This window comes from Narcine bancroftii, chromosome 3, assembly GCF_036971445.1.
Source record: "Narcine bancroftii isolate sNarBan1 chromosome 3, sNarBan1.hap1, whole genome shotgun sequence".
NCBI lineage: Eukaryota > Metazoa > Chordata > Chondrichthyes > Torpediniformes > Narcinidae > Narcine > Narcine bancroftii.
Window position 1 is genome coordinate 169,085,384 of NC_091471.1, and position 26,462 is coordinate 169,111,845.

Sequence of the window (26,462 nt, forward strand, 5' to 3'; positions counted from 1 at the left end):
TGTGGAAATTAGGAAACTATTGAAGGAATCCAAGCCTAGTGGAACAATGAAAAAAACATGGAAGCTATGTTTTTCTTTCCTAACTGAGTAATGACATCCACCAAATAATAGTTTTTCATTTCTTGAACCCAAAGTCTAAGGGTTGGAGAATGTTCTAAATCTTAGGAGGCAGCTGTCCTACCAATTTGAACAAAATGGAAATCCAACACAGAATGCAACAACCTTATACTTGTTATTAAATAGACAAACTGGCCATAGTACATGAATTTTAGCACATGCACTGCCCATGTCAGAGGTTTATATGTATTTAAAAAAAAATTTAAAAAAAAAAAAATATATATATATATATTTATATATACACAGTACACAGTGTCCATCAGAATCATTGTACAAATTAGCCATTGTTCTTTCCATTTTATAGCAGGTGTGATATAGAGAATTTAGGTTAAAAAGACTTAAGTTAAAATGTGATGATTAATCATAAACAGGGAAGCCAGAATGGACAGAGAGTTTACTAGCAGTCAAGGACAGAAGGAGCTGCTGAATATGTTTTTTTAAACCTATCTTTTCATGGTCATAGTGAGAGACATACAGGAGACAAAGGATTGATAAGAAGTGTGAGAAACAGAATTCAGTGAATGTAGAGTTCACAGCGTACGTAACGAACGTGATAATTAATAATGCAGTTATACTTAGAATGTTTTTGTAATACTAACCAATTAAAACAGTATTAATAAGAAGGGGAAGGGCAAATAATAAAGGTATAAAAATCAATGCACTGTATGTATCGGGGCTTAACTGGTGAGAAACCAGTTGAGTCCAACTCTGCAGACTTGTAAATAAAGCTTGTCGTGTCATCAGTTTTAAAGAGACTCATGTGTGAGAAGTTTTATTTCTGACAAATGGGGACTCGTCCGGGATCTACACTCCGGCCGTGAGGGGAGGCGAGAAGGGGGACATCGGAGGCGGTGCACCCCGCTGAGTTCAGCGGCTCCTAGTCCCTTGCTCGTCGCTTCGGGCGGCTTGAGCGAGTGGTATCCGGACAGGGTGACACGACAAGACGGAGAGGAGAAGGGTGACGGTTCAATCCCCGGGAAGACACCGGTAAGTGACGACTTACGATTGTGGTGTGGGGATTGGGTAACAGGTGTAACGGGATACACCTGTTTGGATAAAACCTAACGGAATAGATTAAGTATAGATCTTTTGTCGTTGTGTGAGAACCCTGTCGCGGGACTCTAGGATAGACCCCAGGGAAACCTCGGCGGTAACCGAAGGAGGGACAGCACCTCCGACGAAGTGCCGAGAAGAGAGGGGTCAACCCCAGGAAAACCTCAGTGGTAACCGAAAGAGGGACAGCACCTCCGACGAGGCGTCTGAGAGGAAGGGAGTAGGGTCCAGAGCGAGAGGGTCCTCAGCAACGATAAACAGATCTAGGTGGGAAAATGGGAGGATCAAAATCTAAGGGCTCGTCTGAAAATTCAGGACAATTCCTGGGAGTACCCCTTGACAGCCCTTTGGGGAGAATGTTTGAAAATTGGGATAGTAAAAGATATCGGGACAAAAACAAGAAAAAGATGGTCCAATATTGTCTCCTTTGGTCAAAACAACCTATTAAAGGTTCCTCGGTCTGGTGGCCGAAATTTGGATCTGATGAGGATTGGGTTAGACAAGCATTAAACATATATGTAAATTCGAGACCAAAGGTGAATCAAGAAGAGTCAGCATATGCATTTTGTTGGGTTCCCTGGCCAGGATCCTTAACAGAATGTTTTAAATTGAGAGTGGCAGGAGAAAAGAAATGGGAACCTCTGGACAACCTTCCCCCTCCTTATATTCCCCCGGTGCCTACTGCGCCCGAGGAAAGCTTATTACCGGAGGGGAAAGGTGATGAATCTGATTGCCCCGAAGGGGGCCGGGATAAAAAGGATGAATTAAGGGAGTCGGACCCTAAACTTCCACCGGTAAACCGACCCTGGACAAGATCCCAGACTGGTCCAGGACCATCAAAGTTTTCAATAAACCTAAATCCCCTGAGAGAAGTTCCTATGGGAGGACCGGGAGGGGGAACGGGATATGTGAATGTTCCCCTAACTAGTACAGAGGTGCGGGGATTTAAGAAAGAAATGAAAAAGTTATTGGAAGATCCTATAGGACTGGCTGAACAGCTTGACCAATTCTTGGGACCAAACACATATACGTGGGAAGAGATGCAGGCAATAATGGGAACATTATTTTCACCCCAGGAGAGGCAGATGATTCGACGGGCTGCCCTCCTCATGTGGGAATATGAACAACCTGGGGACCCTAGACCCCATGAACAAAAATATCCCTTAAATGAACCCAGGTGGGACAAACGAACACCCGAGGGATTGGCAAGTATGAGACAATATAGAGAGTGGACAATTAAAGGGATACGGGAGGCTGTGCCAAAGGGTCACAATTTTACCAAGGCATTTGGGAACCACCAGGGGAAAGACGAGTCCCCTACTGATTTTTTGGAGAGGGTGAGAAAGAATGTCCAACAGTATGCTGGTGTGGACCCTAGTACACCAATGGGTGAACAGCTTATTCGAATTGAATTTGTTTCCAAATCATGGCAAGACATTAGAAAGAAACTAGAAAAGGAGGAGGACTGGAGTGAAAAACCCCTAAGTGAACTGTTAAAAAAGGCACAAAAAGTATATGTGCAGAGAAAAGAAGAAGATCAAAAGAAGGCGACAAAGGTTATGGTACAGACTATCCGACAGATGAATGCTGAATCCAGAGGGGAAAGAAAACAAAACCTTCCTCTAAACAATCCAAAATATCCAAGAGAGGGAAGACCCCGGAGATTTGTTAAATGCTATTACTGCAATGAGGAAGGACACTTTAAGAGGGAATGCCCCCGATACAAGAGGGAATTGCGTGCCCTCGAACTTATGGAAGAAGATTAGGGGTGTCAGGGGTTCCAAATGTTAGGGACCAAATATAAGAGGGAACCCCTGGTAAAACTAAAAATTGGTCCCAAGGGAGAAGAGGTGGTGTTTATGGTGGACACAGGAGCGGAACGAAGTAGTGTAATAACTGTGCCAATCGGAACTGAGCCTATAAAAAGTAATTTGACAATTTCTGGGATAGAAGGAGCTCCCAGAATGGTATCAATAATTCCCCAAGTAACAGTGAAACTGGAAGAAAGAGAAGGGGTACAAGACCTCTTGTTATTACCTTCGGCTGGATTTAACCTCCTAGGAAGGGACTTACAGGCTCTCCTAGGTTTGGGTGCTCTCCCTGTGGACGGAGAAGTGCGAGTCCACCTCTGCGCTTTAAAGGAAGAGGATGAACGGCAGATTGACGAGAGAGTCTGGTATAAGGAGGGAAATCGAGGAGGTCTGGACATCCCACCTTTACATGTCACATTAATACCAGGTCATCAGCCGGTAAGGAAACGTCAGTATCCTATTTCTTTGGAAGGGAGAAAAGGGCTACAGCCGGTAATTGAGACTTTAATACGAGACGGACTATTAGAAGAATGCATGTCACCTTATAACACCCCTATACTCCCAGTAAAAAAGTCAGATGGATCCTATCGCCTAGTTCAGGATCTAAGAAGTTTGAATGCTATTGTTCAGACCCGCCACCCAGTGGTGCCTAATCCCTATACTATTATGAGTCGGATTCCCCCAGACCATGAGTGGTTTAGTGTTATCGACTTGAAGGATGCCTTCTGGACTTGTCCGTTAGAAGAGGAAAGTAGAGATATGTTTGCGTTTGAATGGGAAAATCCATGGACAGGTAGACGGAGACAGTTTCGGTGGACTGTATTGCCCCAAGGGTTCACTGAATCTCCAAACCTGTTTGGACAAATGCTAGAACAAATCCTGATGGACTATCCACAATCTGATGATTCCCAACTAATGCAGTATGTGGATGATTTACTATTATCAGGACCCAAGGAACAAGAAATGAGGAGAGAGACCATTAGACTCTTGAATTATCTGGGGAAAAAGGGTCTACGAGTGTCCAGAAACAAGTTACAGTTTGTTGAGAAAACTGTGATATATCTGGGACACCAGATAAGTAAAGGACAGAAACGAATTACCCCTGAACGAATTGCGGGAATCACTAGAATGCCTTTACCCCGTAATAAGAAGGAAATAAGACAATTCCTGGGACTCTTAGGATACTGTAGGTTATGGATAGAGGACTACTCAGCTTTGGTGAAGTTTATGTATGATAAACTGACAAATGAAAATGACTATCCATTGAAATGGACCCAGGAGGAGGAGGGATGGTTCGAGGACTTGAAACATCGCCTAACACGAGCCCCAGTGCTCACTCTGCCCTCTTTAAAACAGCCCTTCCAGCTATTTGTCACTCATAACCAAGGAACAGCTGTGGGAGTTTTAACACAGGAAAAAGGTGGTCAGCGACACCCAGTGGCTTTCCTTTCCAAAATGATGGACCCAGTGTCTCGCGGATGGCCGACGTGTATCCAGGGAGTAGCAGCTGCTGCTCTGTTGGTAGAGGAAGCACGTAAACTTACTTTTGGAGGAAAGATGACTGTGTACACCTCCCATTCTGTGAGTGTTTTATTAACACAAACTGCCCATCGATGGCTGACTGATTCTCGTATATTAAAGTATGAAACCATTTTAATGGTTGGAGAAGATTTACAGTTTGCAAAAATTAATAGCTGCAACCCAGCTCAGTTTTTATACGGCAGTGAAACAGAGAAAGAGGTGGAGCATGACTGTGTCGAGTTGACAGATCTTCAGACCAAGACCCGAGAAGACCTTTGCGATACTCCGCTGGGAGAAGGATATGAATTCTACATTGACGGCTCCGCCAGATGTGTTGACGGAATGAGAAGAAATGGGTATGCTATAATAGAAGGAAATACTTGGAAAGTAGTAGAATCCACGAGACTACCCGGAAGCTGGTCAGCACAATCCTGTGAACTATATGCCTTGCAGAGAGCCCTCAGAATACTGGCAAAGAAAATTGGAACGATTTACACAGATTCCAAATACGCATACGGGGTAGTGCATACCTTTGGTAAGATCTGGAAGGAGCGTGGTCTAATTACATCAAGAGGAAAGGAATTGGCACACGAACAGATGATTACTCTGACTTTAGAAGCCTTAACATTACCCCAAGAAATAGCAGTGGTCTACATACCAAGCCATCAAAGGGGAGATAACCCGACAGCAATTGGAAACAGACTGGCTGATGAAGAAGCCAAAAGAGCAGCCATGCAACAAGAAGTCCGTTTGCTGACTTTAATCCCAATAAGGCAAGGCATAAAGACAGCTCCCATTTTCACTGCTAAGGAAGAAAAGAACATGGATCAGCTGGGCGCAAGCCAATTACCTGATGGAACATGGAAAACACCAGATGGGGAGAGGAGTCACGTGATGGAGTAGTGGCCGGACGGTGAACTCCAGCCCTCTCCAGAAAAGTCGGGAAAAACGAGAGAAAATACAAAGGCACAGAAATACAAGTTAAAGAAAAGTGAATATAAAGGTGGAAAGAAGATGGAGACAAAAGGAGAAAAATCAAAATCAACGGAAAGAAGAGAGGAAGAGAAGACAACGGAGGAAAAAGGTGAAGGCCTTACCTGTCCGAAGAGGCCCGCTGCGGAGAGAAGACCCCACTACCTCAGGTCGGTAGAAAGAGAACTACAACAATGGCTCACAGAGCCGAGTAAAAGTGCGCAACCGCGCATGCGCGACTCCTCGCGCATGCGCGATGCGCATACAAAAAAACACACCGACGGGAGGGGGGACCAGCTGGGGAGTCGATCTCCACAGCCGGCAACGACAGCTGCAGAACACCTGCAGCAAGAAGACACCACAGAAGACAATGGAAACAAGAAAGAAGAGGAGGAAAGGGCAGCAAAGAAACAACAGATGGTCAACCTAGAGGAAGAAGAAGAGGAAGAGGAAGAGTACAGGGAAATAGAACAAGAAAAGATAGGCAAGGTAAAGGAGGTACTTGCTCTTGTTAGAGGATACATGGAGTCATTTAAAGAATGGCAAACACAGGAATTCAATGATTTAAGAAGAAGAATAAACAACACAGAAAAGAAAATAAATAAAATGGATATGACCTTAACAGAAATGGGGAAAAAAATGGACAAGATGGAAGAACGGGCAATAGCAGCAGAAATGGAGGTAGAAGACTTAAAAAAGAAATTGGAGGAATCTAATAAAAAAACTAAAGAGACACAAGAATTACTAGCCCAAAAAATAGATATAATGGAAAATTATAACAGAAGAAATAACATAAAGATAGTGGGCCTTAAGGAAGATGTAGAAGGCAAGAATATGAGGGAGTTTATAAAAGAATGGATCCCTAAGGCCCTAGGATGTCCAGAACTACAGCAAGAAATGGAAATAGAAAGGGCACATAGAGCATTGGCCCCTAAACCACAACCACAACAAAAACCAAGATCTATTGTAGTAAAATTCCTAAGATATACTACAAGAGAAAAGGTGCTGGAGAAGACAATGGAAAAAGTAAGAGAGGGCAACAAACCACTGGAGTATAAAGGGCAAAAAATCTTCATTTATCCAGATATAAGCTTTGAACTCCTAAAGAAGAGAAAAGAGTTCAATGCAGCAAAAGCGATTTTATGGAAGAAAGGATATAAATTTACACTGAAGCATCCTGCGGTATTGAAAATATTTATTCCAGGACAACAAAACAGACTATTCTCGGATCCAGAAGAAGCACGAAAATTTGCAGAACAATTACAAAAATAGACTGAGGGATGAAGACGGGTAATGAGAGCAAAAATTATCACGATTGATATGTATGTGGGTAAAGACAAAAATAGACTGAGGGATGAAGACGGGTAAGGAGGGTAAAAATGACCACGATTGATATGTATGCGGGTAAAGAGGTATAAGAGTGAATAGAGACAACGGACATATGTGAAAGTATCTGTAATTAGAGGAAAACATAGAAAGTATAGACAAGAATTAATAAGGGAAGGTAATGGAATAGAGAGAATAAGGAGGGAACTAAAAGAGTGACCTTTGTGACATATAAAAAACAAAATCTTTTCTGGGGGGGGCTGGGTGGGGGGAAAAGAGCGGTCACTGCAAAATCAGTTGACGCTTGCGAGTGGATTCGCAAATCCAAATGGAGAGGGGAGATGTGGTTGTCCGACAAGGGATAAAGGGCAACTCAGGAGGGGAAGGGGAGATTGGGGATAAAGAAGATAGAAATAGGAGAATAAGGAAAATGTTGGATGTTGTAGGAATGTTGTCTGGTAAAGAATTGAAAATAAGAAAACAGAAATGGAAAAGGAGGAAAGGTAATGATGGAAAAACGGAAAGAGAAGATAAACAAAATATAAAATGGCTACGCTGAACTATATGACTCTAAATATTAATGGAATACATAACCAAATTAAAAGGAAGAAACTACTAAATTTACTGAAAAAGGAAAAAATAGATATAGCATTTGTCCAAGAAACACATTTAACTGAATTGGAGCACAAGAAATTAAAGAGAGATTGGGTAGGACATGTAACAGCAGCATCGTATAATTCAAAAGCAAGAGGAGTGGCTATATTAATTAGCAAAAATGTGCCATTTAAAATAGAAGAGGAAATAATAGATCCAGCAGGGAGATATGTTATGATAAAATGTCAGATATATTCAGAGCTTTGGAATCTACTTAATATATATTCACCTAACGAAGAAGATCAAAAGTTTATGCAAGATATCTTTTTGAAGGTAGCTAATACGCAAGGGAACATACTAATAGGAGGGGATTTCAATCTGAATTTGGATCCAAATATGGATAAAACGGGGAAAAAAATTAACAGGAAGAACAAAGTAACCAAATTTATAATTAAATCAATGCAAGAAATGAAACTTGTGGACATATGGAGGAAACAAAACCCAAAAGAAAAGGAATACTCATACTACTCGACTAGACATAAAACATACTCAAGGATAGACCTATTCCTGTTATCAGCCCACATACAAGGGAGAGTTAGGAAAACGGAATATAAAGCTAGACTATTATCGGACCACTCACCCCTGTTATTGGCAATAGAGCTAGAAGACATCCCTCCAAGAATGTATAGATGGAGATTAAACCCCATGCTACTTAAAAGACAGGATTTTAGAGAATTTATTGAAAAACAATTAAAAATGTACTTTGAAGTAAATACGGAATCAGTGGAAGATAAGTTTATACTATGGGACGCAATGAAAGCATTCATTAGAGGGCAAATAATAAGTTATGCAACCAAGATGAAGAAGGACTATAATCAGGAAACAGAGCAGTTGGAAAGGGAAATAATAAACATAGAAAAAAAATTAGCAATAAAGGAAGATACAACCAAAAGAAGAGAATTGGCGGATAAAAAAATAAAATATGAAACATTACAAACATATAAGGTGGAGAAGAATATAATGAAGACAAAACAGAAATATTATGAACTAGGGGAAAAAACACACAAAATCCTAGCATGGCAGCTTAAGACAGAGCAAACTAAGAAAACGGTATTGGCAACAAGGAAAAAAGACAAACAAATTACATATAATCCAAAAGAAATTAAGGAAAACTTCAGAGAATTCTATGAACAATTATACCGAACCGAAAACGAAGGGAAAGAAGGGAAAATAGATGAATTTTTGACTAAAATTGAACTACCAAAACTACAAATAGAGGAACAAAATAAATTAACAGAACCATTTGGAACAGTAGAAATACAAGAGATAATAAAAAATTTACCAAATAATAAGACACCAGGAGAGGATGGACTCCCAATAGAATTCTTCAAAACATTTAAAGACCTAATAATACCGCCCCTCCTGGATGTAATCAACCAGATTGATGAGACACAAAACTTACCAGATTCATGTAAAACAGCAATAATTACAGTGATACTAAAACAAGGGAAAGATCCACTCTCACCAGCGTCATATAGACCAATATCTTTGCTAAACACAGATTATAAGATAATAGCTAAACTATTAGCGAACAGATTAGCAGAACAGGTACCGAAAATGGTAAATTTAGACCAAACTGGATTTATCAAAAAAAGACGCACAACAGACAATATTTGTAAATTTATTAACTTAATTCATGCAGTAGAAGGAAATAAAGCACCGGCAGTAGCAGTTGCTTTAGACGCAGAGAAGGCCTTCGACAGAGTAGAATGGAATTACTTGTTCAAAGTATTGCAAAAATTCAGTTTACCGGAGAAGTATATTAATTGGATTAAAGCATTATATAAGGGACCGTTAGCGAAAGTGACAGTAAATGGACATGTATCAAAGCAATTTAACTTAAGCAGGTCAACGCGGCAGGGATGCCCACTATCACCATTATTGTTTGCGCTAGCTATAGAACCACTAGCAGAATCGATAAGAAGAGATAATAATATAAAAGGAATAAAAATAAAAGACAGGGAATATAAAATCAGTCTGTTTGCGGATGATGTGATAGTGTACTTAACAGAACCAGAACTATCAATAAAAGAACTATATAAGAAATTGAAGGAATATGGAGAAGTGTCGGGATACAAGATAAACGTAAATAAAAGTGAAGCAATGCCTATGAATAACGCGGATTTCTCAAAATTTAAGGAGGAATCCCCATTCAGATGGCAAACGCAGGCAATAAGATACCTAGGTGTGCAAATAAACAAAAATCTAGGCCAATTATATAAACTCAATTACAATCCACTAATGAAAAAACTACAGGACGATTTAGAGCATTGGAAAGAGCTACCACTAACACTGATAGGAAGGATAAACTGTATTAAAATGAACATTTTTCCAAGGATACTATACTTATTTCAGGCATTGCCAATACAACTGACAGAAAAATTCTTCAAAGAGTTAAAGAAAATAATAAGGAGATTTTTATGGAGAGGGGGGAAACCGAGGATAGCACTAGACAAATTAACAGAATGGTATAAACAAGGAGGCTTACAATTGCCAAACTTCAAAAATTATTATAGAGCCGCACAATTAAGGTACCTATCAGATTTTTATCAAACAAGGGAAAAACCAGACTGGACGAGACTAGAATTAGATAAAATAGGGGAAAAGATACCTGAACACATATTATATAAATGGGACGAAAAATTGGTACAACATAGAACTTCTCCAGTATTACACCATCTCCTCAATATATGGAAGAAGATACATGTAGAAAGAAATAAAATAAATTACCAAATACCAAAACTAATATTGACGCAAAATAAGCTACTCCCTTTTACAATAGACAACCTTGCCTTTAGAAAATGGGAAAAAAAAGGGATTAAAAGAATAGAAAATTGTTTTTCAGGAAGTAGATTCTTATCCTTTGAACAAATGAGAGATAAGTACAATATAACGGGAGATACAGCGCTGGCATATTACCAACTGAGATCCTACTTGAAAGATAAATTAGGAAGCAACTTGAGTTTACCAGAGGGAAGTAACCTTGAATATGTGATTACAGATACAATGTTAATCAAAAGATTTATAAAAAATATGTATATTAAACTGCAAGAAAAGGAAAATGAGGAAACAAATGGTAAAACTAAACAAAAATGGGAACAAGATTTAAATATAAAGATAAAAAAGGAAACATGGGAGAAGTTATGCTCTGGAACGATGAGAAATACAATAAATACGAGGCTGCGTATGATACAATATAATTGGTTACACAGACTATACATTACACCGCAAAAGTTAAATAAATGGGACCCAACAGTATCTGATAGATGTTTTCGATGTAAAAAAGAAAGGGGAACAACAATTCATGCAATCTGGACATGTGAGAGAGTAGAAAAATTTTGGGATGATCTCAATCAGATATTAAATAAAATAACAGAAAACAATATACCAAAGAATCCAGAGATCTTTCTCCTAAGTAACATAAAAAATAAAGAATTTGGAATTGACTTGGAGGATGCACAAAAAAGATTTGTTAAGATAGCCCTAGCTGTAGCAAAAAAATGTATTATGTCAACCTGGAAATTGGAAGATAATTTGAAAATACAACAATGGTATATAGAAATGAATAAATGTATTCCATTAGAAAAAATAACATATAGTTTAAGAAATAATATTGAAATATTCGAACAAGTATGGGAGCCTTACATTAAATACAATAGCGAAAACCTACCGGGAACAAACATTACCTAAGTTGATGGAAGGAGAAGAGAAGAAAAAAATGGACTCAGTAGAATTTCTGGTGTATTTTTGTTGAATGACAACATTGTCTAACTGAATTAATGCAACCTAGATTGTATAACTAAAATGGATGAGAGGGGGGAGGGATGGGGGGGTGGCTTGGGAGGAGGGAGGGGGGAGGGAGAAAAAGACACTGTAAATGTGTGGAAAAGAAAAAGTGTATATCATGGCTATTGTGATTTATGGTGTGAAAAATAAAAAATTTAAAAAAAAAAAAAAAAAAAAAAAAAAAAAAAAACACCAGATGGAAGAACTGTTCTAAATAAAGAAATAACTCGCAACATTTTAAAACACCTGCATCAACAGAGCCCCTGGGGCACTCAAGCCTTATGTGACACAGTGCTTCGAGAATATGTGTGTCAGGGAATCTACACCTTGGCCCAACAAGAGGTGCAAAATTGTTACCTATGCACAAAAATTAATAAGAAGATAATGAGGACAGGGACCATGGGAGGTCAACCATTAGCCATACGCCCTTTTCAACGTATCCAGATTGACTTCACAGAGTTACCTCAAGTTCAAAGATGGAAATATCTGTTGGTGATAATAGATCACTTTACCCGATGGGTAGAAGCCTTCCCAACAATAAATACTACAGCCTCTACAGTAGCTCGCCTCCTCCTAGAGCAGATAATCCCCAGATATGGTATAATGGATTCTATAGACTCAGACAGGGGTCCACATTTTTCTTCAAAAATCCAGCAATTGATTTGTGATGCATTACAGGTCTCTTGGAAATTACATACCCCTTGGCATCCACAAAGCTCAGGGAAGGTCGAACGTATGAATGGAACACTAAAAATCCAATTGACAAAGTTAATGGTGGAAACTAAAATGCCTTGGATAAAGTGTCTGCCCCTAGCCTTATTGAGAATTCGTACTGCCCCACGAAAAGATGTAGGGCTGTCCCCTTTATGAAATGATGTTTGGGCTTCCCTTCTGGAGTACAGTTGAGGGGTGTCCCACCTTGGGGGAAGGGGATATATTTGTTAGGAACTATTTACAGGCACTGTCACGCTCTCTTACAGATTTACGAAAGAGAGGACTATTGGCACAAACACCGCCTCTAGACTTTTCTTTACACAAAGTGGAACCAGGAGACTGGATTCTTATCAAGACCTGGAAGACTGAAAAACTCCAGCCCCAGTGGGAAGGTCCATACCACGTTCTCTTAACTACAGAAGCTGCAGCACGAACAAGAGAGAAGGGGTGGACACACGCATCCAGATTTAAGGGACCTGTAGAGGCGCCACAGGACCCTGATACGAACTCAGATTGGACTTGTATTCCTGGAGAAAAACCTCTTACCTTACGATTTCGCAAAAAGACTTAATTCACAATGTTATTGTTATGTTCTTTGATTTTTCTTAGTTTGCCTATGTCTTTATCAGGTGTGAAATGTAAGAAATGCAGAGATACAGTGGTCCTGTTTCAGGACCACATTTGGGGAAGAAAGGAAGGTAATTTCATTTCCCATACCTCAGTTCCTGAGAAATGTTGGGCAGAAAATACCACCCAACATCCATATACCCCTTGTGTGGAAAAAGAAGGAAATAATATGGGTCATTATATACAGATTCCTAATACCACTCCTTTCCCTCTTAACGGTTGGAAAGGTGACTCAAGCTCACCATGCCCTGATGGACTCTGGTTTTGCATACACCAACGTACTGTTCCAATGAAAAGTTACACTCCACACTTGAAATTGCCTGTCCCTTTAAGACAGCCGGACTTAGTTCGAGTCCATCCAAATAACCATGTAAGTTTCGGTAATGCAATTGGGGGAGATAACCTTTTTGTAGATCTGGCAACTAAAATTGCAGGAACTTTTAATGTAACTAATTGTTGGGTCTGCGGGGGTCCACGGATGTCAGAACAATGGCCTTGGTGGGGAGAACCTCTCAATTCATTGACCATGATTTCCCGCATTTGGACAACTAACCGAACGAGATCAAGAGAAACCTGGTCTCTCTCTAACGTCCCCTCTGGTTTTTATTGTCTCTCACGAGCCGGCAAATACCCAGTAGGAGGAAGTCCCTGCAAGGCTGTATGGATTCGCATTTCACCTGGTGTTTTCACTTGGTTTCCTAAACCTCAGACTTGGTTCTTATCCACTGTTTTTAAAACTAATTGCCTACCCCTATCTAATAGCAGTATTCAGTTTTGGAATTGTACCACTTCCACCATCACAGGACCATACCAATCAAATCCTGTTCTTAAAAGAGTTTGGGAAAGGGAGTATGGAGTATCCCCAAATGGATTATTCTGGGTATGTGGTAATAAAGCTTATACTCGTCTTCCCTCACAGTGGAGTGGAACTTGTTTCCTAGGAATAATCCGCCCAGAATTTTTCCTTCTACCCCACGATCACGGTCATAAATTAGGCGTGAAGGTCTTTGATACATTACATCGTGAACCCCGCTCTACCACGGCACATTTGGGAGAATGGAGAGATGATTGGCCTCCAGAGCGCATAATTCAATATTATGGTCCCGCTACATGGGCTCAAGATGGATCTTGGGGTTATCGTACTCCTATATATATGTTAAATCGCATAATTCGCTTACAAGCAGTGCTTGAAATTGTTACAAATCAAACAGCTATAGCCCTGCAATTACTTGCATCCCAGCAAGGTCAAATGCGCTCTGCTATATATCAGAACCGTCTAGCCCTAGACTATCTCCTAGCCACGGAAGGAAGTGTATGTGGCAAACTTAATTTGACTAACTGCTGCTTACAGATTGATGATAATGGAAAAGCCATTCGTAAAATCGCTGATAATATTCGTCCATTGTCCCATGTACCGGTTCAAACCTGGCATCCTTTCCCACAATTTAATTGGATGGACAAATGGTTTGGAGGAACCTGGTGGCGTACCTTCTTGTGGGTCATCGGAGGTATTTTATTCCTCCTACTTATTTTGCCCTGTATTATTCCCTGTCTATGCAGCCTGGTGATTTCCATGGTCGAACAAGCTATGCAACCAGGGGGGATGGGAGACCCTGTAAGACTTTTATTTCAGCGTGAGATTAATGTATCATAAAACATTTCTCTTCCCTAGCTTAGAATCCCCATTCATATCTATACATATATTCAACACATTTTGAAGAGAGAAAGGGGTGGATTGTGATATAGAGAATTTAGGTTAAAAAGACTTAAGTTAAAATGTGATGATTAATCATAAACAGGGAAGCCAGAATGGACAGAGAGTTTACTAGCAGTCAAGGACAGAAGGAGCTGCTGAATATGTTTTTTTAAACCTATCTTTTCATGGTCATAGTGAGAGACATGCAGGAGACAAAGGATTGATAAGAAGTGTGAGAAACAGAATTCAGTGAATGTAGAGTTCACAGCGTACGTAACGAACGTGATAATTAATAATGCAGTTATACTTAGAATGTTTTTGTAATACTAACCAATTAAAACAGTATTAATAAGAAGGGGAAGGGCAAATAATAAAGGTATAAAAATCAATGCACTGTATGTATCGGGGCTTAACTGGTGAGAAACCAGTTGAGTCCAACTCTGCAGACTTGTAAATAAAGCTTGTCGTGTCATCAGTTTTAAAGAGACTCATGTGTGAGAAGTTTTATTTCTGACAGCAGGTAAATATAAATTGTTGGTGTTCTGTACGATATGGTCAATATCTAAAATTTCCTGAAGATTTGCAAAATTTATCAAAAGAGCAAGATTGGGCCCTTAGCTACTGTGCAATATCTCAAGAGTATTCACTTCAGTAATGGGACAAACATATTTAGAGATTCTGCCAGAAATAACTGGTAGTTGGTATAAGAGCCACCATTTTATAAACATTGCTGCTTAACCTCATACAGTTTTAGAGTGGAAGAGATGGCCATTAAAAAATCCTTTCTACTATTTTTGGTAGATAATATGTATGTAGCAGATGCTATTAGACCAGGCAGTCATATCTTTCAGCCATAACTCTTGGAATAAACTGAAAATAACTTTGAATCTATTAGTAATAATGTAAACCAAGTAAGAAAACCACCAGATTAATTCTTTCTTCTTTGGCTTGGCTTCGTGGACGAAGATTTATGGAGGGGGTAAATGTCCATGTCAGCTGCAGGCTCGTTTGTGGCCGACAAGTCCGATGCGGGACAGGCAGACACGGTTGCAGCGGTTGCAAAGGAAAATTGGTGGGTTGGGTTGGGTGTTGGGTTTTTCCTCCTTTGCCTTTTGTCAGTGAGGTGGGCTCTGCAGTCTTCTTCCAAGGAGGTTGCTGCCCGCCGAACTGTGAGGCGGTAGATGCATTAGCAGTTAACTAAAGGCTTCCAGCTGGCTATGACATGTTTTTAAGATGGGGAGCTTATCCATTTTTCAGGGAAAACAAGAGATCTCAATGAAAAGATAAAAAGAAAAACAGTGCTTAAAGCCACTATGATTTACACAGTCTACAATTTTAAAATCTAAAATAGCTACTTGGCATCATATGCAGCTTTAAATAGCACTTTAAAGGCTATCGGAAGGCTTTGCATGTCACAAAGTGCAACAATGCTTTAGAATTTATCAAACCTGTCTTTATAGTAGAATGCAGTAATTCTAAAACCATGCAATTAAACTAAGATCAAAATGGTTCAAAGCAGATGCAAGGCTCAGTGTTGATTCATAGATAATTTCTTTGCTCTGTGTATTCGTGCAGATTGTATCATTTCTACTGATTGGCATGTTAACATCTGAAGCAGATGTAAACAATATTGAATAGATCCTTAGAAATACACAAGTCCATTTAAACAAATACAAAACACAGTAAGTTATACAGCAGTTAAAGTGGGGAAAGATGATAATGATTCTCTGTACTAATGCCTGTATCTTAATTTCATTTCAATACCATTATAATATAATTTCTCTTCCCCAGCATTAAAGAAAACATACTTTTTGACTGGTAACAAAGCAGAGTTATAGCCTCCAGAATGTACAACTTGAGCTGACACACAAGAAAAGCTCTTTCTTCCAAAATGCTTGGTTGCAATTCAAAAAGATATTCACAATTATTTCCTGATAATACTGGTATGTAATGATTCTAAAAATATTCCCTAATCATCAAATTGTTTGTCAATCCAGAATGCACACATATCCTGGTTGACTGGTAAATAAAGCCATGAGATTTTAGAGTCCTTTACATAAGTGTTCCTGCGAATTATATTTTTGGTTTAATATTATGTACGTCAACTTGAAATAATACATAGATAATCTATATTCTCTGTGGCACCTATGTTTTTTTAAATTTTGAACAAACCAGTCATGATAACACCCTGCACTTCATAGTTTATATCTGTGACTTTCAATACAAGCTACACATCTCAATCAGTCAAAAGTAAGAGAATTTGTTTTTCCACTCACTAACACCAAGCACAATCAGCCAGAGATTTGTAAATATTCTTAGAATTTTAATAGAAGAGGCCTGGAAGGTCATTTAGTCATCATTATTACAGGCTGGAAACAAGCTGTATATAATTCTACAAAACATTAAATATATACACAGAATAAAGTATGCCAATCATTCAAATTATTTTTAAATAAATTTGTTAATAAAAATACCCCAAAAGACCAACAATTTACAGAATTATTCATAGCATATTCAAAATTCTGTCTTTCCAACATTTACAATTAAAGGCATAGGATCAAGTTTGCAAGAGCACATTCCAAAAGAAATAAACAGCAGTAAATCAGTTAAACATGACCCAGAAGGTACTTTCTAGAAAAGTGATCAGTTTCTTGGAAATAACTTCCAACTGTCCAGAAATTAAACATACTGAAATTCAAAACATGCCTAAACACTTTGATCTTTTTGATGTGACAGAAAAAAAGGCAAACTACTTTGGCAATTTCTCACAGATAGCACTGGGCAATAAGTTTCTTTGATTATAGTTTGGTTTAAACATTTACCCTTTCACTCTGGGTCTCAATCTTCCCAGATAAACTGAATGAAGTATTTATTTCCAGCTGCAAGGGTTTTTATAAAGACTCTCTAACGTTAGTTCTCAGAAATGTTTGCCTGCAGCACAAACCAGTTATAATCTGCCCTAAGCTTTATCATGTGCTTCGTTCGAGCTTTTTCCCCCTTCTACTCCACCATTATAACCCATAGAGTCACATTCTAACTAACAAATGGATGAGTGTTCAGTTGAAAGATATTGCCATAGAATCAGTCATACAGCACAAAAATAGGGCCTTTATGCTCCTCTACATTCATACCATTAGATACATTAGTAATGTATCTTGCCAAGTCTTGCCAGTTTAAATATTTGTCTAAATGCCTTTTACATATACCTTCTCATCTCCCCCCCACACCACACACCCCTGGTAGTAATTGTATGCAATTCTGCCACCTTCACAGCCAGTGTTCCAGATATCAAGAAAGAAAAGCTTGCCCCTCAGATCCCATTTAAAACAACTTCTTCTCACCTTCAAACTAAGCTGCCTTGTTTTTGATACGCCATCACAGGGCAAAGATTTTGACCATGTCTCTTAAAAAGTTGTACGCTTTTATCAAGTGACCTGTCTGTCTCCTTTGGTGCAGGGAAAACAAATTCAACCTAAGCAATCTCACCCCATAACTGATGTCCTCTAATCCAGGCAACATGTTTTTGAAATATGAATCTGCTGGAGGAATTTAACCAGTTTTGGAGAGGAAGGAATTGTCAATGTTTTGGGTTGATCTGCTGAATCAGAATTCCTTTATTTCCACTAATTTTGTTATACCTATGGAGTTCCTCAAGCAGCTTGCTTTTTGCTAGTTTCCAGCATTTATAGTCTCAACATCCTGGAGAAATTCTGACCACGCTTTCTCCAATGCAGTTACAGAAAAACAAGAAACTAGGGACAAAATGTAAATGATAGCCAAAATAAATATTAAATAAAATTCATTTCATCAGTATAAATTACAGGAAACCATTTAATTACTATAATTTCAGTTTCAACCCAAGGGTGTTGGGGGACAATGATTCATGTAGCTACTATCACATTGTACCATAAGATACTTCTAGTGAGAATAGGTGAAGCATTATGGATTTTTAAAGATAACATTACAAAGTAAGAAAATATTGTTCTATGTTCTTATAATTAATTGATTACTTAGGATATATATTTTAAGAATGAAGCATTTTGGACAGGGTAGAATAAGATTTATATAACAGCAACAGGGATAAGGGTACAATGATCATTATTTGAAGACATCCGAGAATGTGGGATTCTTCTGAGAGGAGAAAAGGGTAAGAGCAAGATTCAGTAGGTCATTCAATTTTTTTGTAAAATAAATTATTTTATACAGCAACATAACGATCTAGAAGTGAACAATTTGAAGGGCAATGGCGGAAGATTCACTTGAAACTTGCAAAAATACAACAATGGCACATAGAAATAAACAAGTGTATTCCATTAGAAAAAATTACCTACAATCTAAAAGACAAATATCCTTTATTTGAACAAATTTGGGAACCATACATAAAATATATTAGAAACCGCTGATTTCAGACCTCCATCTCTTAAAGCAATAAGATACAAATACAAAAATATTTAAATATGTAATTTTGGACGTCACGATTTCTTTTTCTTTCTTTTCTTTTGTGTTCTTTTATTGTTTATTTATTTTTCTTTTTTTATTTCTTGCTTTACATTATGGGGGTGGGGATGGTGGGAGGAAGGGGAAAAAAAAGAAAACACCAATGTGTATATTTTAATGATTAATATTTGTATATATTGTTGTTGACATGGTTCATGGTGAAGTACTAAATTAATAATATAAAAAAAAGAAAATAGATATTTAATTATGAATCAAATTGCTTTATGTCATGTATACTGAGATAAAGTGAACAACTTTTTTTTGTATGCTCTTTGGGCTGGTCAACCGATTCTAAATTACAATAGGCAGCAGAAAATAAAACAACATTATTTTACTTAGGAGAGGTCTGTTCAATAGTTGAATAACAACAGGGAAGAACAGATGGTAGATCAAATTATTTAAATGGTGATACACTGCAGCATGAATTGGGGAGTGCACGGGCCTGAATTGGGGAGTGCACGGGCCTGAATTGGGGAGTGCACGGGCCTGAATTGGGGAGTGCACGGGCCTGAATTGGGGAGTGCACGGGCCTGAATTGGGGAGTGCACGGGCCTGAATTGGGGAGTGCACGGGCCTGAATTGGGGAGTGCACGGGCCTGAATTGGGGAGTGCACGGGCCTGAATTGGGGAGTGCACGGGCCTGAATTGGGGAGTGCACGGGCCTGAATTGGGGAGTGCACGGGCCTGAATTGGGGAGTGCACGGGCCTGAATTGGGGAGTGCACGGGCCTGAATTGGGGAGTGCACGGGCCTGAATTGGGGAGTGCACGGGCCTGAATTGGGGAGTGCACGGGCCTGAATTGGGGAGTGCACGGGCCTGAATTGGGGAGTGCACGGGCCTGAATTGGGGAGTGCACGGGCCTGAATTGGGGAGTGCACGGGCCTGAATTGGGGAGTGCACGGGCCTGAATTGGGGAGTGCACGGGCCTGAATTGGGGAGTGCACGGGCCTGAATTGGGGAGTGCACGGGCCTGAATTGGGGAGTGCACGGGCCTGAATTGGGGAGTGCACGGGCCTGAATTGGGGAGTGCACGGGCCTGAATTGGGGAGTGCACGGGCCTGAATTGGGGAGTGCACGGGCAAGAATTGCAAAAAAGTTCATTTGCAGATTAAACATAATCAAGAAGCAAATAAAATGTTGGATTTTATTGCTAAAAGGATTGAATTTAAGAGTACAGAGGTTCTGCTGCAACTGGTGAGGCCACACCTGTGCAGTGCTGGTCTTCTTACTTGAGAAAGCATATACTGGCTTTGGAGTTGATTAAGTCAGTTCAGCAGGTTTATTCTGTAGATGATGGGGTTGGCCAAAGAGGAAATGTTGAATTGCTTGGGATTACATTTGTCTGAAGGACGAGAGGGAATCTTGTAGAAACACAAGATTAGAAACTATTTATTCTCATGTAATAAAACAAATATATTACACCTAATTGCCATTAGTCTGCCATAAGACAGACAAAGATAGATCCAGGAATTCCACTGGTAGGTGTGAATAGTACTAGGATATAGTCTCAGTATTTGGTGAAGTGGAATTAGGCAGGAGTTGAGGAGGAACTGCTTTTCCAAGAGAGTAGTGAATCTGTGGAATTCTCTGCCTGTATTCAGACTCATGTAACTTATATCAATGGAAAGGCATAAGGGACTAATTTTACAAATCTTAAAAAGCATAGGAACTATGGTTTAAATTGCTGCAGTTTCTGATGATTCAAAAGAATATGTGGTCCAATTACAGCATTACTTGGATATATATATATATATATATATATATATCGGTCATCGTCCAATCTCCATGTTGTTGCATTCACAAGATCTATTTTGCTTAGGTGGAAAGATTCAATTCCTACCCGTGACCAGCGGATGTGCCAAACTTTAGCTTATTTAAATTTAGAGATTAGATGTGCTATGACTGATACTGATATTAAGTTTGATAGAATGTGTGCCCGGTATGATTGTTAAATTAGCTTTAATGTTTTATCATTGTTTTTCCCTTCATGTCAACAATTTTTGTTTATATTACAGAACATTTTCTTGTTTATTATTGAATTTTATTGTTTTAAGACATCCCAATTTCTAATTTCTACTATTAGGTTGGGGGGGGGGGGGGGGGGGCTTGGTCAGGCTACTTATTTAGTTCAGGATTAATTTTTAAGTTTAGAATAAACAATAGAACTGTGGGGAATCAATTACTGTTTGTTTATTATGTATATCTATTTGATTTATAATCTGTAACAGTCTATATATTACGTTTCTTTCTTGTATGCTTAAAATTAATTTTAAAATTGGAAGAGAGTATGTCGACGTTATTAAATGTACAAATAGAGTGAATATACAAAAATGTTAATAAGCTTTCAAACTGCAATAAGAAAAGTGAGCTCAACAAGTTACATTTTTTCTAGCAAAGCCACAAATCTTTAAGAGGTGAAAGTAAAGTTGCTGGATAAAAGATTCAGCAAGTGAGACAGAAATTGTGGAGGAAAAAAAATAGAGCTGAAGTTTCAGGCCAAAAGTCTTGCATCACAATTGGAACATTTGGAAAAAAAAAACATTTTAAAGCTGCAGATTTTTCACTTCTTCAGGGCCATTATTCTGAAACGTTAAACTTATTGAAAAAGACAAAAATACAAAATAACAAATGGATACTGCAAATATATAATAGAAAAAGCTAGGAATATTCAAAAGGTCAGTCATTATCCACATAGAAAGAGTTAAATTTTCAGCATCAAAAAGGAAAAACAAATTTACAGAGTACCACATCGACCATAATATCAACAAAAGCATTAAATCTGCAAGTTCTCAGTAGGTCAGGCTGCCTCTGCCATAGACAAACAACAAATAGTATCAAGCCAATCTTTAGAAAGGGTGGGGGTGAACGGGAAGGGCCGGGGTTCGTGTCCCGCAGAGGGGGATGGGGGCGGGAAGGTCCGGGGCTCGTGCTCGGCAGGGGAGGGGGGCGGGAAGGGCCGGGGCTCGTGCCTGGCGGCGGGCGGTGGAGAAAGAAAGGGCCGGGGCTCGTGCCCGGCGGGGATTGCCCTCTGACCCTTCTGCTGCCGGAAGTGGCGGCGCCTAGCGAGGCCTACCACAGTGTGTGGCCGGGTAAGCGCGACTAAGCCGTAGTAAAGTTGGCTCCGTGCGCCTTCCCCCTCACCCAGCCTCAGTCCAGCTCAAACCCCGGCCTCGAGTCCCCCCCTCACCTTCTCACACAGGGTCCGCACTTGGTTCTCGTTTAGCTGCTTGCACTCGTTCAGCTGCTCGATCCACTGGTCCAGCTCCTTGGTGAACGCCTTGCTGTCCATGGTTGCCGTCCGCTCCGTGTGTTGTGGTGGTAGCGGGGAAGGTCGAAAGCAACGAGAGAGAGAGAAGCGGTCGGCCTTTCACAGCAGCGATGAACAAGTTACATGGATGCCGAAACCCCCGAGAGCTCAGCGGCGTCGGCCAGTCAAGAAACTAGCGAGGATCGGCGTGTGCGCGCGCACGCACCCCGTGGCCGCGCTGTCGCAGCGTGGGCGCTGACGGCGCCGCCCGGCGGTTGGGGGAAAGGGCGATTTGGGGGGGGGGGGGGGGCTGGTCTGAGGAAAGGAAAGAGAGCGCGCGCGCAAAAAAAAACCGCGCGGCCCTGCCTCTCAAAGGCCAGCCGGCGCGCGCTCCTGTCGTCAACGCACTGGCATCTGCACCCTTGCCCACTCCCCCCCCCCCCCCCCCCCCCCCCCCCACCAAGCGGGAGGTGTCCTCCCCTCCGTGGTGCTCAGCTTCGTTATGCACCTACGCCGGGGTAGCTGCTCTCTCGGTTTATTTCGTTACTTCGCGGGCTTTGTGCAATCACAGGACTTCATGTGTCCAAAAAAAAGGGGGAAGCTGGTCGGTGCATTGAGTGAACAAACAGGAAGGGAAGAGACTGGTCGCAGACTCCTGCTTCTCGGCTTGGTTCTGCCCGCCGCAATACCGTGCATCTTTCAGTGGCTCAGTTCTGTTCCCCATCCCGGTCCAGTTCCCTCCCCCGGGACTTGGGTTACCAGATTTGCCAACTAGACATACAGGCAACCCTGTTCAAATTTAAAATCAAATTATTTCTAATTTGCATATAGATCCGTACATTGGCATAACATCAGTAAATCACAAAATTCTGTAGTCACCGTGTGTTGAGGCCAAGAAGGGCTCCTGAAGCGCCTTGGGCTCTGAAGGTTTCCCAATCATGCCAGAAGTTTAGATCTGCAGCTCAGGATGTCAATCGGTTTATCAGGAGTCTGTGTGGCTGCAGGAGCACTGGACGCAGTGACTCTGAAGGACTCTGTTTTGCTTCTATTTCTTTCTTACCATAAGGGGCACTGGGCAACATAACAGTCTTTTTGTACAGAATCAGACACACACAGGTAAACACTGTACAACAAAGACTTCCACAGAGCCAGCCTTGCTGTGGCTGCAGCAACTCTGAGTAAGGCCTTTGGAGGCCGGCGCAGCCTTATAGCCCAGAGGGTGATTGACACCCAACTGGTGGGGCTTGATCCATTTAGTCCAACTGATTGACAGCCGGCCAGGTGTTGTCCTGTCCCCTTACACTCCTGCAGGTACAGAAGTTTCCCCCTGCAGTACCACCACATCTCTGTCTGCCTTATGGAAGGCAGAACGCAATTTCATGCAATATTACTAGAGGAATAATGATTGACACAGACTAGAAGGCCTAAATGGTCTGGTTTCTGTGGCTCAATAGCAGTAAAGGACTCATAGCATTGATAAATGTCAATGAAAAGTCCTATCCAAAGCCATCACCAATTGAGTCAAGTCTGCTCTGGGGCAAGTGATCCACCCAGACCAAACCTGCATGGTTCTGGGCAGGAAAATTTCTGACAGCCTCCTGCTACTCAGAGATATCATTACCTATGTGCAGGACAGGGGTGGGCACAATCCAAAATTGTATTAAACGGCTTGATATGTACAGTCCAAATCAATGGGTAGGAAGCAAATAATTTCCCACAGTTGCCCATTCTCTCCAGTCTTATTTGTGTGATGCATACATTCCTTTGCCAAATTCATCAGGAAGGAGAGAGCATGTGAGCAATGATGTTACCAGGCAGTGGAGGCACTGATGGATAACATCACCATCTTCTGTTCAGACTCATGATTGGTCCACAGATAGACCAACATCTGTGGCAAATTTGAGTTTGCATCAGGCGCCAGGAAGAAGAGGGAGGAAATGCTCTTCATTAACTGGTCCAAACGGTCCACCATCTCCTTCACAGTTAAATAAGACTACCTGAAAGTGTTGGGGATCTGGTTTGAAGGGGTCAAGCATGCAACAAGAATTGGTCAAAGCAGATCACAAAAGTCTACCAGAGATAGGGTCTGAATAACAGGGAAGAACCTGGTCATCAGGTGTGAGGTGTCCTGAGTACAACTATATGTGGCACAGGTGTGGCCCATCCCCAACACCTCTGCCTAGGCAGTCACCAGAGCAATCAACCAGTTAATATAGGGATCTGAGATTCAAGATGAAAAGGGTCTGAAGGGTTGCCACGTACAAGTCGTCAGTCAATGGGGGCAAGGGTGTACCGATGTGGCCCTTATCCTGATGACCACCTTCCTGTGCAGCTGCATCAGGCTGTGCATGGAAATAAAGTATGAAGGCACCAAGTTCCACGATGTGTTGAGGTTCTACCTGTCCCAGGTGTTGGGAAGGATAGGCCTGGCTCCATTGTCATGCAATGTCCCAGTCAGCTGGACTTTGCCACACCACCTATCCTTTATTTTTCCAGACCAACAACTTTGTCCACAAGACTACCAGGCAGTGGTCAACATGGAACACTGCAGAAACTGAGAGATGAGGACTCAATGAATCCAGGGGGGTGGTTCTCTGAGCAGACCATACAGGTCATCAGGTGGAATGCCTCATTGCCAGTGCTCATGAACAATCACCAGGATTTGTCCTGGCTGCTGGTGAGAGAAGCCCTCTTGGTCAGATCCATCCTATACAATTGGAACATCAGCCACCATGCACATTGTCTGCAAAATACAGTGAAGACAGTTGCCAACTTCTTTGCAAAATGTAGATTTTCTAAGTGTGTGAAGAAGGATGTAAGGGTCTTTGTGAGAGTTCATCCCCAGCAGCAGCTTGACAGATGACTCTGATTTATGGGCTGCTCCTGGGGGCATAAACAAAGTCAGACACCCAGAATTGCTGGAAGACCATTAACACGATGAAAGATACATTTTGGTCTGCCCAAAACCTGTTGGTCTTTCAGTACATGGAGATGTCAATGCAGGAATGCTGGTGACTGGCACCTTCCAGGCTACAGAAGTATGTGCTGAGGGAGGCAGTGGGGATTGGTGCAGCCAACTTGAGGATGCTGTGGGGAAGAACCATAGTCTAGAGTTCTCCCATTACTGGGCACTGAGAGGCTGAAACTAAGGGGAAGCCCCTCAAACACCAAAGTGTGGGGGAGGGGGGGGGGGAGGAGGGAGAGGAGACAAAATGCCACAGTGGTGATAATGGTGTGAAGAGGATTGAATGTAAATGTACCATAATGGTAATGTATGGATGCAACATTAAGGGTGGGAAGAGACTGGCTTTCCTTTTGTAAATAATTTATTGTGAATAAAGTTTATTTTGGGTTAAAAACTACATGGTAACAGTCAATGCTTTCAGTGTCATCCACCTCCCCAGCCAGCTACATATTCATTATGTAATTAAGAACAATCAAATATAGTAAATATGTTCAACCCATTGATTACAAGCCCAATGATTGTTCCAGATCTTCAATGTCAAGAAGACTTCATGTCAGCTCTTCTTTCTTTCCATTCCTACCATTCTTTCCAAACCCATTCCTGTTCCCATTTCCACTTCCGTTTACCCTCCTCTTAGGAGATGATGGTGAAAACTGCCCATTTCTTCGCAATTCGTGATCATTCTCAAAAAATTGAGATTGAAAGTTTCCATAAAAAAACTTCAAAATTGCAGGATAACGAAAAGCAAACTTATAGCCCTTTCGCCATAAGACATCTTTAGCCGAATTAAATTACCGTTGTCTTCTAATAACCTCTTGACTCAAATCGGCATAAAAAGACACTTATTTTGAATCATCAACGGGGATTAACTCTGCCACACTTTCTGTACTGCCATTTGTAAAATAATTTCTCTATCTTGATGCTTCAGGAAGTGTTTTTTTCCTCAACGCTATATGAGCCCGATCCAGTTCCAAACCTTCAGGAAAAACTCTTTACCCAATACCTCTGGGATCCAATGTTTAAAAAGTTTTATTAGATCAGAACCTTCAAAGTTCTCTGGAAGATCAACTATTTTCACATTATTTCTCCTGCTTTGATTTTCCAATGAATCAATCTTCTTCAATAAATCCCTTCTTTGAATCCCCCAATCTACAAAAGAACCTTCCACTTTTTCTATTTTTTCCTTATTGTGTTCCACCTGATTTTGACATTCAGGAAAAGCTGTTTCAATTAAAAAATATATTTTGTACAATAGCAACAGATTTTATACATCTGTTAATATCACTCTTAACTACAGTCATTTCTTCTTTCATAGTTGACATTTCTTCAGACAAATTACTCATTTTTGTTTTCACATCCATAAATCCTTGGGTTATTTGAGTTGACATTTGTTTTGAGATATTATCCATTTGGAAAGCAATCCCTTCCAAAACAGTGAACACTGAGTCCAATCCAGATTCCATAGCCACTTTTTGA

The 26,462-nt window shown here is 40.6% G+C and overlaps 1 protein-coding gene and 1 long non-coding RNA gene across 3 annotated transcripts in view; one reads left to right on the plus strand and one right to left on the minus strand.

Moving 5' to 3' along the window:
* The window catches only part of LOC138757832 (serine/threonine-protein phosphatase 2A catalytic subunit beta isoform), a 35,873-nt gene extending 13,570 nt beyond the window's left edge, over positions 1-22,303 (minus strand). Inside the window, exon 1 of one of the 2 annotated variants that reach the window (XR_011353921.1) lies at positions 21,962-22,303. Coding sequence is in view for 1 of the 2 variants with exons in the window: in XM_069925790.1 (XP_069781891.1) it covers positions 21,962-22,063 (102 nt within the window). In the remaining variant the exon portion in view is untranslated. The remainder of the gene's footprint in view (positions 1-21,961) is intronic. The other variant, XM_069925790.1, reaches the window with a different exon arrangement.
* On the plus strand, positions 431-14,764 carry LOC138757831 (uncharacterized). Its single transcript, XR_011353920.1, has 2 exons — positions 431-1,104; positions 12,221-14,764. It is a non-coding gene; the product is annotated as an uncharacterized lncRNA (long non-coding RNA).
* Positions 22,304-26,462: the final 4,159 nt, after the last annotated feature.